Source organism: Myotis nattereri (genome assembly GCF_964212035.1).
Source record: "Myotis nattereri genome assembly, chromosome: 7".
NCBI classification, from domain to species: Eukaryota; Metazoa; Chordata; class Mammalia; order Chiroptera; family Vespertilionidae; genus Myotis; species Myotis nattereri.
Genome location: NC_138082.1, coordinates 25,409,257 through 25,424,484, shown reverse-complemented (window position 1 = coordinate 25,424,484; position 15,228 = coordinate 25,409,257). Strand labels below are relative to the sequence as shown.

Below are 15,228 nucleotides of genomic sequence, written 5' to 3'. Positions count from 1 at the left end.
ACTGCCCCCTGGTGGTCAATGCAGGTCATAGCAAGCAGTTGAGCAGCCTTAGTATATCATTAGCATATTACACTTGGATTGGTTGTTTGGTTGTTCTGCTGTACAGTCTATTTGCACAATACCCTTTTATTATATAGGACTTGGGGGATACCAAAAATCACAAAAGCATCCACATCCTCAGGAATTTAAATTTACTGAGGAGTCAAGTTATATGCATTTAAAACAAAATACCAATTGGCTAGCTTGACAATTGTTTAAGGTGTGATCTAGCCAGGCCACTATTAGGGAAATATTCCATAGATGCTTGAGTTTCCACTTATGTACAATAATGTTACCAAGGGCTGTTGATTGTCACCTAAATTCTAGTAGTAAAAATTGGAATAACCAATTTTTATTATATACATTCTAATAAATCCATGCTATGGAATAGTATATAGCCATTAAAAAGATCACTTTATTGCTTAATCAGATCAGCTTATGCATGCTGACACAGGAAATGCCCAGTGTACACTCTTCATGAAGAAGGCAAGTCACAGAACAATAGCCATAACCCAATATGTTCTGCACTCATTTACTGGGGCCACTATACAAATACCACAGACTGGAAGGCTTAGACAAGCTATTTTCTCACAGTTCTGGAGGCTGGAAGTCTGAGATCGAGGTGTCAGAAGGTCTCTCTCCTTGGCTTGTCTTCTCATTGTCATACCTGTGTGTGTGGCTGTCCTACTCTCCTCTTCCTATCAGGACTCCAGTCATATTGTACTCTAATGACCTCACTTTAATACCTCCTTAAAGGTCCTATCTCCAAATGCAGTCATGTTCTTAGGACTTCAATATATGAATTTGGGTATATATAATTCAGCCCATAATATGCTCTCTAAATATTCTATGATTTTCATTTTTAGTTTATATTTCTGAATTGCTAAAAAAAATTTAAAATAAATTCATATATTACATTAAATTAGCAATTCATAAACTATCCTTTTGTCAAAAAATACTTTCAAATAAGGTTTTTTCTTTTTTAAGTGCATCACTGTAGGGAAAGCCACAGCAAGGTGGGCAGCTGAGGGATCATGAGGCCCACCTCTCAGCACCAGACAGCACATTGCTGGGCGTTAGAATGGGGTATTTTACACATGAGCACCTTCCCACCCCACCCCTCCTTTCCAAGCCAGCCTGAGCCCCCGGACAGGACTCGGGTTAAAGCCATTCTCTAATCTCATCCAGGCATTTAATAGTCAACATCCTCTTGCTGTCAGATTGTGGACACAGTATTTCTGTGGGATGACAAGGTCCAGAATACAGCCATGAGGGTTGCAAGGAAGGGCTTTGGCACCACAGGTGTTTATGAATAAAATTTGGAAAGCTGGGCAACAACATATTTGGGCAACATAGCAATAGGGTTTTCACTATTTTGATGAAGAATATGGAACTTGCAGTATCACAGGACATATCTTTCACAGCTGTCCTTCTAACAGCTACATTTTTTTTCTCAATGGGAGATTGGAAGTCCACAACAATACAGGCCTGCATCCTAAAATTATATATGTGTTTGGCTGTTGAAATATTAAGCTATTAATGTTTAAAAGAATAACCCTAGTAAAGTTAAAGGAGGCAAAATTAAAAAACACATCAAAGCTGCTAGATGCTTAGTTTTGTAAGTTACAGGGTTACAAAGACCTACTTTTAAGAAAGTGTTAGTATACAGGGACATATGCTCAACTTTGTCAGAAACAAACATTAAACGGCAGTTGAAGGCAGAGAGAGATTCGTTTCTGAGATACCACATCGAACTTTCTCCCACAATTAAAGGGTTAAAGTTCGGCACACAATATGCAACATTTGCCTCTAACCCCACAAACATTTTAGTGCCAAATTTTAACTTTCGTATTATCTGTATTAAGGGCTTTATGCTGTGGGAGTGGGTAGGAAACACGTTATCAGCGCTGACTTGGAATGCGGAGCTTCTGTGCAGTCAGAACCAGAAGGAACTCAGGCCGGGTTGGGGCAACATGAGAATGAAAGACTGCTGAGAAGTGAGTATTAAGAACAGAATGTCTAGAATAAAAATTTCCCTTGAAATGGGTTGCTAGGCCAAGAAAGAAAATTCCCCCCAAACTCCCTCTTCAATAAGGATTTCAAGAATGGAGGGAGCTTTTCCTTTTTTAAAGACCAAATACTGAGTTTTAATATTAGAAATGTTTTTACACATCTTTATTCTTCAAAATTCATGTCAAATTACAAATAAATAGTCTACATGATATAGCTTCATCATGTACACTTCTTCAGGGAGAAAAACCGCAATCACCAAGAAAACACTGAAAATGAACTCATAGGTCACCCCTGTAAGTACAGAGAAAGTGTTACATTTCAGTGTGGTCCCACGTGACAGTTTAAAATGGCGACCCCTTTAAAACATTACAGATGTACATAACTTTCTTACAAACGAACGCACACATCAGTTTTTTGTTTAAATTTTAACACTGTATCACAGGGACTAATAGCTTAAAACTATAAAATCTTGTGAATTTTAGCAGCAAGGTTATGCCAAGTTCATCTATTTTTAAACATTGCTGCAAATAGTGCAAACTTTAGAGAACATCACAGATAGCAAATCCATTACTTAAAAACAAAGTACTTAGAAAGTAGATTCCACTTTGTTTTGTTCTGTTGATTGGTAAAAACCTTTTAATGAAGTTTAAGCTAAAAATTCCAGTGGGGGAGTGGAGCTGTAGGAAAAAAGAGGTAGCCAACAGTCTATTGCTATAAACTGCTGCTTACTGTCACAGCAACGGTCCTCTCCAGAAGGACAGAAAACAGGAGTTCTTAGGGAACCGTTCTTTTAGGATCTAGTTTATATTTAGATGTGTATTAGATTTAGCAATTGACTTTGAAATTTCAAGTTTTCCTCTTCAAGTACCTTGTGGTTAAAGCAGTATTTCTTATAATAGAATTATCGTAGTTAGGGTTTGGGGTTTTTTTTTTTTAGTAAACCAACTTTTTTCTTTTTGAAAGGGTAGTATTAAAAGATACCGTTTTACAAGTCACTTAAGATGGTTTGGTTAGAGCCCCAGCCAGCATGGCTAAGTGGCTGTTGACCTAGGAACCAGATCACAGTTTGAATCCCAGTCAGGACACATGCCCACGTTGTGGGCTTGATCCCCAGTGTGGGGCGTGCAGGAGGCTGCCAATCAATGTTTCTCTCTCTCTCTCCCTTCCTCTCTAAAATCAACAAAAATGTAGTTAAAAACAAATTTTTTAAAAAAGATAGTTTGGGTTAGAGAGTAATTTGTCTGAAAAGAGATTGTACATACTTAATTTCATATTCTGCTGTGACATCTGACATTTTAGGACTGAAAGGAATTATTTAAAATTTATTAAAATGGAACCAGCCTTATTAGATTTTTCTGAAATGTTTATTCCAAATCAGTGATAAGCTACATAATCATCTGACACTATTTCAAGTCACAATTATCAACATCTATCCTTTGAAGAACTGAACCTTCTTTTTCTAAGTACAACGTTTTAAAACCACCGGAAAGCAAACAATTATTCTGAAGCTAAAGCATCAGAAACAAATTCCACCCACTGATTTAATTTTTGGATCACAACATCCGATAGAGAGGTTCTATTTAATGTCTTTCATGGTTTTATTTCTTGGCAGCTTTTCCAAATTATGATACACTATAATGAAGAGAGAAGTATTCAAAACATAATATAAATATAGAAGAATACTAGTAAAAGTTCAAAACCAAAAATATCATGTTGCAATGTCTTCAAATGTAATGTTTGTGATATAACCAAAAACTGCGAGCCCATCCTCAACTCACCCACTGCCCTGCACAGACCCCTGTTCATGTTTTGTTTTGTTTGTCTTTTGATACCTACAGTGAGAAATCAAGAAAATAACTAATATGACATATAAAAAATGTGGTACCTATGTTTTCTTAGTCTTGAGTTAAACACATCTTAATTGGTGCAATATTACTTTTAATAATGCTCACATAACAATAGACAAGCGATACATATGAAAAGACTGTATTACACAAGCATTGTTTTTAGAATCACAAATAAGTTGCACACAAACATAAAAACCTACAAATCTTAACCTCATTATATTAAGTTCTCAGGTAAATTGTTGAGAATACTATTATCTTACGCATTCTAAGTTTTTTTCATTTTCTAATACAGACAGCTTATGACAGAAAGGGTTAGTGCTTTTTCAATAAGCTACCCCGCCCCCTGCCACACACACACACACACACACACACACACACACACACCAGTGCAAGCCATCAAAACAAAGAATTCTAATCTGGAACTGAAATAGACTAAACATGTAGATAAAAACTAGGGGAGTGGGACACAGTACATTTCCATTATTAATGTGTCATATGTACATACGATCGATGAAATAAAGAATAACTTTCTATCCTTTGTTTTTTAAGTTCTACAATCTAACTTTTAGAATTGCTTCCTCATTTCAACAGCTAACTAGAAGATTAATATTTTGAGGGCAAGCTACCCGAGACGAGTTACCCACTGGTGCTGCACTTGCTGTGTTTTCTTCTTTACTATTAAATCACAACCCTCTACTGCTACTTTGTTCCATGCAGCACCAACCAAACTTCATTTTTATCTAATAAAAAATAAATGAATAGCCCAGCCCGTGTGGCTCAGCGGTTGAGCGTCAACCCATGAACCAGGAGATAAGGGTTGGATTCCGGGTCAGGGCAGATACCTGGGTTGCAGGCTCAATGCCCAGTAGGGGGAGTGCAGGAGGCAGCTGGTCAATGATTCTCTCCATCGTAGACCTTTCTTTCTCTCCCTCTCCCTTCCTCTCTCTGAAATCAAAATATATATATATATATGTATTTAAAAAAATAAATGTATTAAAGAAGACACTGTCAGGCATATATTCACAAAGTCTTAATTTCTTAAACATAAGTATGGGTGTATTTATTTCTCTCAAATGCATACAAGACAATAATTACATAGCAACAAAGCCTTTGTTCAACAATGATTTGATTCATAAGCATTTGAAATTTACATAATTTCACATCCATAACCTTACATTTTTTAAATAATGTAAGTAAAAAAGTCCCCCAAAATAACCAATTCTTATATTTCCTATTTATCCCTCTATACATCCAAACTTTAAAAAGTTACAAACTGAACATTATACAGAACATATAAATCATGTTTAAAAACTTGAGGTTTTAAAATCACTGTTCCCCATATGATTCAGGAGACTCCTCATGCTGACAAGTGCAGTCCGGGGGGTAAAGGAAACTGCAGGAGGGGAAGAAAGAAGAGACAGACACAGGTTTGCTGTCTTAACATTTTACTCGTCCTGTCAGTTAAAAATGGTGATGTCATGAGAAGTAACAGTTTAGGTTTAGTACGAGGAATGGAGTTTGCCTCACAGTTTGAGACGTGCATTTCAAGTATTTTCCTATTTGATCTGAGCTCCCTGCAGCAACCTGATGCCCAAGAGAATAATTATTTCCTTCCATACATTCGCTCAATGTCCGCCTGGTAATGTGTTTTAAGCTCTTTGCGTTTCAGCTTGAAGGCATCTGTCACCAGACCAGTTTCTGGGGTCCATGGTTCAGGGCTCAAACGAATTTTCACTGGAATTTCAAACTTTTCCAGACTTGCTGAGATGGTGTGGGAAAAAATACAAATACAAAGTCATGAAAAATGTACCACTGAAATTCTTAGCAAAGACTCAGAGTGCCCATCAAAATGCACAAGCAACCGCCCACGAATCTCTCTTCCAAGCAAGTTATCCCTCAGAAATGCTAGTATAAGTAAAAAAAAAAAAAAAAAAAAAAAAAAAAAAAAGGTATGAATTAGAATAGCGAAAAGAAATTAAATACATACCCATCAATATAATGAGATAAATTTATGATTTAGGCATAACAATTAATGCAATTCCAGTCATCAAAAATGAGTTAGAATTATATGGTATGGGTGTATAAAGTTTTGCAACATATTCTAGGTTTAAAAAGAAGGCAAGGTTTGTTTTTTTTAAATATTAGATAAACTTAGATGCATCTAGATGCTAGGACAAAAGGATACATAGTAAACTATAAACTGTATACACCTCTAGGGGATGGATTCAAAATTAAGAATAAAGAAATGTCCCTTTTTACTTTACACCTATTCGTTTTCTCTAAATTTATTATAAAGAGCATAATCATGTCAAAAACAAAAATGTAATAAAGTTAAAAAAAGACTCCTGTCACTGAACCAGGATATTCTCTGATAAGCTATAAAGGCAGAATGTTTGCTCACTATGGTGTTCCTAACACACTGATACCCAGTAGATTCTCAATAGTGGAGCGAGAAAAGGAGAGAGGGGAGATGTAGTTTTGAAGAAATGCACTTCATTAGTAAGAATGACTTATTTTTCTAGCATTCATTCAACAAATATTTACTGAAAAATATTGCGTAAAGTACTTCACTAAACCCTCTCTAAAAAATACAAAACTAAGGTTTCTACCCTCAAGTGGTATATAATCTAATAAGGGTAAATACCTAGCCATAATAATTTACATATAGATAAAGTACTAAATGAAAGGTACAAGTGTCTTGGAAACAAGAGATATGTTAATTTTAACTTATAGATAACCAACAGGTCTTATTCTTCAATGATTAAAATAATTCAGGAATGTGTCAAGAGGAAAACCTCCATGAGCACAGAAACCAGTAAGGCTGGGACCATCGGAATTAAGGGCCGGGAGTCTGACACCTCGGAGACGTGGGGGAGGCTGAAAAGCCAGCGCTGGGAGACTGCTCAGCATCACCCACTATGGCCTTACTCGTGACATGATTTAAACCAGTGTTTTAGAAAAATAAACACAGAAATGAGGGCTCAAATAACTGAGTATTTTTTATTTTGTTGTGAATATATATGTTAAGCAAATATTTGTCCTTCCCCCTTTTCTCTTACCATAATATGTATTAATAAGTTGATTTTATCACAGCATTTAACACAGGATAGCAAAGGAGAAGAATAAACATCAATCAGGGGTTTGCATCCTCTCTGGGGAAAGGTATTTTCAGTTGTAGGCAGGACAGTTGTATCATGTTCAGTGGAAGTCTGACTCGATTATTGTCTTTACTTGGAAATTAACTGTGGTTTAAGGAATTTGTACAAGAGTGCCAAGGTGACGAGGGATGGACTGTGATGGTCAGTTTTATGTGTCACCTGGACTAGGCTAGAGTTCCCAGTTACTAAATTAAACACTAACCTACGTGCTGCTCTGGAAGGTATTTTGTGGGTGTGATTAAGTCTATAATCGTTTTTATTTTACACTAGTGCCCCAGTGCACAAAATTCGTGTGGGGGAGGGGGAGAGTGTCCCTCAGCCCAGCCTGCATCCTCTCCAATCTGGGGCCCCTCAGGGGATGTCCGACTGCCGATTTAGGCCCAATCCCACAGACTGGGCCTAAACCGGCAGTCGGACATCCTCTCGCAATCTGGGACTGCTAGCTCCTAACTGCTCACATGCCTGCCTGCCTGCCTGCCTGGTCACCCCTAACCACTCTGCCTGCCGGCCTGATCGCCCCGAACTGTCCCCCCACTGCCGGCCTGATCTCACCCCAACTGCCCCCCCCGCCCCTGCTGGCCTGAATGCCCCCTACTGCCCACCCCTGCTGGCCTGCTTGCCCCCAACTAACACCCCAAAAGCCTGATCACCCCAACTGCCCCCCCCACCGGCCTACTCGCCCCCAACTGTCCCCTCCCCACCAGCCTTATCACCCCCAACTGCCCTCCCGTCCTGGCCTGATCACCCCTAATTGCCTCTGCCTCGACCCCGACACCATGGCTTTGTCTGGAAGGAAATCCAGAGGTCTCTCAGAAGGTCTCCCGGTCTAATTAGCATAATACCCTTTTATTGGTATAGACTAGAGGCCTGGTGCATGAAAATTCATGCACTCGGGGGGGGGGGCGGTCCCCCCCCTCAGCCCAGCCTGTGAGCTCTTGGGGGATGTCCGACTAATGGCTTAGGCCTGCTTCCCATGGGGAGCGGGCCTAAGCCATTAGTCAGACTTCCTTAGAGCTGCCACGGAGGTGGAAGAGGCTTCCCCCACCGCCGCTGCACTGGCCAGCCATGAGCCGGCTCTCGCTGAGCAGCGCTCCCCTGTGGAAGCGCACTGACCACCAGAGGGCAGCTCCTGCATTGAGGTCTGCCCCCGGTGGTCAGTGCGCATCATAGCAACCAGTCGTTCCTGGTTGTTCCGCAGTTAGGGTCAATTTGCATATGACCCTTTTATTATATAGAATGACATAAGTTATCCTAGATCATCTCAGTGGGTATGGTCCATGAGTTAAAGGCCTTAGAGCTGAGGCAGCCCCCACAGAAGTAATTTGCTGTGGACCCTTCAACAATCTGCTCTCCAGAGTCCCAACCCTGCCCACCAGCCCCAATAACCATGTACACCAACTTCTTACAGTTAAGTCTCTTAATCTATATAACCCACTGAGTCTGTGCTGTAAACCTGACCACTATAGATTTGGATTAGGAATGAAGTTGGATGCCTTCTTCACATCACATATAAAAATTAACTCCAAATGGATTAAGACCTGAATGTAAGAGTGAAAACTAGAAAACACTGGGGGTAGCTTTGCGACCTGGATCAGGCAAAAGTTTCTCAGATGTGATACCAAAAGTATAAACAACAAAAGGAAAAATTTAAATAAACTGTATCTTATCAAAATATAGAACTGTTGTGCTTTAAAGGATGCCATCAAGAAAGTAAAATCAATAGAACAGGAGAAAATATTTACAAATCACATATCTGATAATGGACTTGTAACTAGAATAGATAAATAACTGATAAGACTCAATAATAAAAAGACAAATAACATCATTAAAAAATGGGCCAAGCACCTGAATAGACATTTGCCCAGAGAAGCTATACAATGGCCAACAAGTACATGAAAAGATGCTCCATATCATGAGCCATAAATCGAAACCACAATGAAGTACCACAACATACCCCTAGAAGGGCTATCAAAAGGATGGACAATAACAAGTGTTGGCAAGGATGCAAGGAAACTGGAAGCCTCATACAACATTAGTGGGAATGTAAAACGGTGCTACCATTTTAAAAAATAATTGGAAAAAATATTCTATAAAATAATCTGGTAAATCCTCAAAAGGTCCAACAAAGTTAACACAGGCTCAGCAATACCACTCCTAGGTATTTACCCAAGAGAAATAAATGCATCTACACCAAAACTTGTATACAAATGTTCATAGCTGCATTATTCAGAACAGACAAAAGTGGAAACACCAACTCCCAGTACAGAAAGTGTAGAGAAGAATCTGACAATTCCCTGGGGGCTATGGTGGTCAGGACACTGAGCAGGGCATTGAAAACAGTAGGGAAAAACAGAGAAAATGAAGCTGCAGCGATGAGAACATTGAGGCATGTGCATCATGGGAGTGGATGACCTGTGTGTTGCAGGGCCTGAAAAGGGGACTAATGGTAGGAAAATATGATTGGTTTCCTAGGCCTTGTAATATAATAGGATAAATAATTTAAGTGCTCTCATCCCACCTCAGTTCACAGAATCACTGTAAGAAGCACTCACCTGAAATAGCAGCTTCAGATAGCACTCTGAGTACCTCATTTTCCATCTCACAGCTGTTGCACAGCTCCTCCCACGTCCCTTTAAGTCCTTTCTTTCGAGCAAGTTCTGTTAGTTCCTTTTGATTTGGCACAACAAATCCAATGACGTAAGAATGGTAACTGAAATAGACAAAGGATAACTTAGCAAAGTCATTGAATGGCACACCATTTAGCTGGTTATGATTACGCTGACATTTTAGTAGCCAATCCTTTACTGCTTTACAGAAAATGCATGAGGCATACCGGGCACTGGCATACTGAGTTCACACAACAGCCTCCTTTTCTGTCTGACTCACAGCACGTTCCAATGCTCTGGCAGAGTTCATTGCTAAATAAACCTTATTATAACATCTCATGATCATTTTCAAATATGCACAGGAATAGTGCCATGTATACATTTTAAAAAGAAAATAACAAATATTAGAAAATTCATCTTTAAAAAAATCAATAATTCACATCAACAGGTTAAACAAAAATAAAAGCTAATGTAAATAAGAAACTGTATCTAAAGAAAGTTGGCAATAAATCAAAGTAATGTGATTATACTGATTTTCATTTGATATCATGAGAATTTATTTTGAAAGAGGAACCAAGCCCAGCTGGTATTGCTCAGTGGTTAAGTGTCAACCTATGACCCAGGAGGTCATGGTTCAATTCCTGGTCAGGGCACATGCACAGGTTGCCGGCTCTGTCCCCAGTGGGAGCGTGCAGAAGGCAGCTGATCAATGATTGTCTCTCATCATTGATGTTTCTATCTCTTTCTCCCTCTCCCTTCCTCTCTGAAATCAATAAAAATATATTAAAAAAAGAAAAGAAAGAGGAGCCAAGTTGCCTGCTAAAGGCAGGAACGTCATAACGTAGCAGCAACAGCAGGAAGAGAAGGGCAATTCTGGTTAATAACATACAAGTAGAACCCAGAACCGTGTCATTAACAAAAATACTTCATTAAAGGGCCAAATCATTTATATATAAATTTAATAAATCTACCTGGGGCTGTACCTCAAAGTCTGTTTCAAAATTGGTTTTTCTGATACCAGAGCTTATTTTTTCATAATCCTATATAATAAAAGCATAATATGCAAATTGACCAAATGGCAGAACAACCGGTCGTTATGACGCACACTGACCACCAGGAGGCAGACACTCAACGCAGGAGCTGCCCCCTAGTGGTCAGTATGCTCCCACAGGGGGAGTGCTGCTCAGCCAGAAGATGGGCTCACAGCTGACAAGAGCACCAGCAGTGGCCAGAGCCTCTCCTGCCTCCACTGCAGGCAGACACCCCCCAAGGAGTTCTGGACTGTAAGAGGCACAGGCTGGGCTGAGGGACACCCCCCCCCCCCAGCGCCTCCCGCCCCCCTCCAGTGCACGAATACGAATACTATAAGACCCCCGCACCCTCAGTGCACGAATACTATAAGAAGGCACAGGCTGGGCTGAGGGACACCACCACCCCCACCCCCACCCCTCCCAGTCCCTCAGTGCATGAATCTCGTGCACCAGGCCTCTAGTTATTATATAAACTGCTGTAGTCAGGTTCCTAGGCTGTCCACACAATACTTGGGTCATTACATTGGAGAATAATTACATCACGTGCTACTGCCAGGGAAAGTGTAATCAGAACACCAATCTAAAATCCAACACATTTTCACCTTGGTTGCAGGCTCCTCCCTGGCCTGGGCCCTGGTCAGGCTCATGCAGGAGGCAACCAATCAATGTGTTTCTTTCACATCAATGTTTCTCTCTCTTTCCCTCTCTATTCCATGCTTCCTAAAAATCAATGGAAAAAATATCTTTGGGTGAGGATTAAATAAATAAGTAAGTAAATAAAATCCAACACATTTTCCGAGAATATGCTTCTAGGATTTTAACTTTAAACTCCCCTTCCCAGCTGCCTTTAAGTCATCATGAGCTTTAACACAGCTTAAGGAAGAAGCTCTCAGCCCTGATCAGGATCCCAAGCAGGCTCACAACCCACAATTCCTATCTTTACTCCCTTTCCTCTGGACTGGCTCTGGGAAGCCTCCCTGTACAGAGGGACAGGTAGCTAGGGGTCCCAAGGCGGCAGGAAGGAGGACTTTCTCTTCTTCACCTCCCTACCACAGAAGACACTGCAGTAAGATGTAAAGCAGAAAACAGACACAGAGGGAGATGAGGAGGGAAGCATGAAAAGGTAAGAATTGGTGGGTGAATGGCTGTAATGAGAAGAGGCTGTTCCCAGAGACAACAGATCAGAAGGAGGAGTTCTTGGTACAAGTTTACAAAGAAGACCCACATAGGAAGGAAATGCCAACAGCACACCAAATGTTCTAAGTAAAAGTTGCATGAATTCTACTTTCTTACCTGTTTGCATATGCACAAATGTTATCTATTAGTGGAAGATTCTTCAAAGCTGCCTCTACTTTCCCAAGAGAAACATATTCTCCTGCCTGGAGTTTTACAAGGTCCTTTTTACGATCTGTGCAAGATAAAGGCCAGGAGGGGGATACATGGCAGGATAACATTAATAACACCTTTAAGACACATAAATACTAGCCATTCTCTAAGCAATTTGCTATCAATTAAGTTCATTAATAATACTTGTGCTAAAATTACAAGTATGTAATAAAACTAAGTCCTAATTTTGACATTATTAAATACATTCCTTTTTTTTAATTAGCTTCTAAACAAGGGCCTCCCCTCATCAGGGCTTTGGTCATATTCCGCTAAACAGGTATGTTCCTGGTACACATTAATGCCAGGGAGGTAAAGAATATACTCAGGGCCACCTGAACAATTACTCTACCTGGAGAGATACATGTTGCAAAAACATATCTTTCCAATGCGCTATGGTAGTGCTAAGTGTTAAGACTCTCCAACCTGCTGCTTTGGAAAAAATTGAACTGAGTCTTGTGGGAAGAATGAGCAACAGTCAAGTGGACCAGTGCTGGCAGAGAAAAGAGATGTGCCAGCTCAAATTACCACAGTAGAGAAGGAAGAAACCACCGGAAGTGGAGATGAAAGTGGAGATGTGAACCAGGCCACACAACACGAGAACCTTGAACTGAGCCTCTAGGAGCCACTAATAGGTTTCAGCAGGAAGTGGCCCAGTGGGGTCAGCATTTATATGGTCACAGAAGGGGCAGCCTAACATACTACCAGGATAACAGGGACAGAGAGATATAATGATCTTGAGGCCTATGTCATAAGGTCAATCAATGGGCTGTGGGTTAGATATGGGGTGCTGACTAAGCATCTTCTCCCAGGCGAGAAATGCCAGTGACTGAGGAAGAGAACCTCAGGGAAGAGCAGGGGAAGGTATCTGTCACCCCATTGAGCTGTCTGGCCTTCCTGTGTTCTCACAGGAGAGGCAAGGTCATGTCCCGACAGGAGAGAAGATGTCCAATAACCTCTAGACATTAAAGAAGTCACAGAAATCAATGTTCCCTATTACAATTCTGACTCTTTAAGGATTAACTAATAATAAGATACCACTGCTGCTAAACAGATTCTGAGACCTCTTTACCTGTCTCACCTTATAATTCCACACACCCCTAACTGTAAACTTTTATATTCCATGGATGATGCAACAGGCCATACCAACATTTCATAAAGATATTCTTACATTATTAAGCAGCTTCTCTAAATACGCAGCATCTCTTTTGTTAACTATTTCAGAAACACCCACATTCACAAAAAAGTATGAGACACTCACCAATAATCTTTAAACAACCATCAGGATCGAATTCCCCAATGTCTCCAGTACAGAGCCACCTCTGCCCATTTTCATCTTCAAAGAAATCAGCCTTTGTTTTTGCTTCATTTTTGTAGTATCCCATTGTCACATTCTGGCCACCAATAAGAATTTCACCCCTGGGATGTGGTTTATCGGTATTAAAGTATCCACCTAAGAAGCAGAATAATTTAGAGTTAATTCAGTATTTTTATCCCTATATGCATCATGTGAAAATTTGAAACTGTTAGTTTCTAAACAGGGACATCTGATTTCAATCCAATTAGAATTTCCCTGAGGAAATAAGGCACATACTATGAATTAACAAATTTCATCAATGTAAAACTGAAGTTTTAGGCACAAAACTTCAGGTGCTTAAACATAAGCACTTATGCTTTTAAACTACTATTCTGAGGAGAAAATTATTCAAAAATCTAACATCTATTGTATAAAATAATTACATATACTACACAGGTAAACTTTAAAAATTCGGTAAATATTCTTAAATATCATACTAATATACTAATAAAAATATTAAATCATGCATTTAATAAGAGAATAATAAATTTCTGTATCAAATCAAATTCCTATATAGACTTTTTCTTACAGATAATTTCAGAATACTCCAAGTTTAAATTTATTAAACATATTCACTAAAAAATTAATATCTCAGCCTTAGAATCTTTATCTTTACTTTGTATAAAAGAAAAAAAGCATTCAAACAAATCATAAATAATATTTACATGTTAACAAAATCAAATAAAAAAATTTTAAAGTAGTATTTGCCCTGACCGGGTGGTTCAAATGGTTGGAGCATCATCCCATATACCAAAAAGGTTGCACATACCTAGGTTGTGGGTTCAATCCCTGGTTGGGGTGCAACTAATCAATGTTTCTCTCTCTCCTCCATCCTCTCTCTCAAAAATCAATTAAGAAACAACCTCAGGTGAGGATTTTTTAAAAAGTAATTAATATTTAAGTGCATATAACAACAGATTTTTATGAAATTATAGTAAAAATTTCCTTCTGATAATTCTGGGTTGAAGACCTCATGAAAAAGACAAAAGAAAAAATACGTAAAATTTTCTTAATAGATTTTATTAATTTGCTTCTACAAAATAAAAGTTATGATTATGCCTAATTAACTGACATATTTATTTAGCACATTTTTTAAAAATATATTTTATTGATTTTTTACAGAGAGGAAGGGAGAGAGATATAGAGTTAGAAACATCGATGAAAGAGAAACATCGATCAGCTGCCTACTGCACATCTCCCACTGGGGATGTGCCCGCAACCCAGGCACAGGCCCCTGACCGGAATCGAACCCAGGACCCTTCAGTCCGCAGGCTGACGCTCTAGCCACTGAGCCAAACCGGTTTCGGCAGCACATTTGTTTTTTTGCCATAATTGTTACTTGTATTTATTTACTAAAATAATAAGCAAAATAAAAAATTACAATTCTTCAGAATCATCTTTGAATCAAGCAAAGTAAATGCATCCATATAGCTGTAGATAAAATATATCTATTAATAAGGGACAAAAATGAGTACTTTTATATTCTAAATAAGGAAGAAAATGAAGCACAATACTAATTTTTTAAAGTACATTTTTATTGATTTCAGAGAGGATGGGGGAGGGAGAGATAGAAACATCAATGATGAAAATCACTGACTGGCTGCTTCCTGCATGCCCCACACTGAGAATTGAGCCCACAACCCAGGCATGTGCCCTGACCGAGAATTGAATCATGACCTCCTGGCTCATAGGTCGACATTCAAACACTGAACTACACTGGCTGCCAGGCAGCACAATACTAATTTTAAAGTTTAATACTATACACATTAATGTTTTGCGGTTAAAATATGTTAT

General features: G+C 39.2%; 1 protein-coding gene across 1 annotated transcript in view; it reads right to left on the bottom strand.

Annotated features, from left to right (window-relative positions):
- Window positions 1–4,933: 4,933 nt before the first annotated feature.
- ACSL3 (acyl-CoA synthetase long chain family member 3) overlaps window positions 4,934–15,228 on the bottom strand; it is a 50,453-nt gene continuing 40,158 nt past the window's right edge. The window contains exons 12-15 of the mRNA XM_081095496.1: window positions 13,339–13,530; window positions 11,988–12,102; window positions 9,610–9,767; window positions 4,934–5,660 (exon numbers count right to left, since the gene is read on the bottom strand). Coding sequence (XP_080951622.1) covers window positions 5,503–5,660; window positions 9,610–9,767; window positions 11,988–12,102; window positions 13,339–13,530 — 623 coding nt within the window. The 3' untranslated portion in view covers window positions 4,934–5,502. The remainder of the gene's footprint in view (window positions 5,661–9,609; window positions 9,768–11,987; window positions 12,103–13,338; window positions 13,531–15,228) is intronic.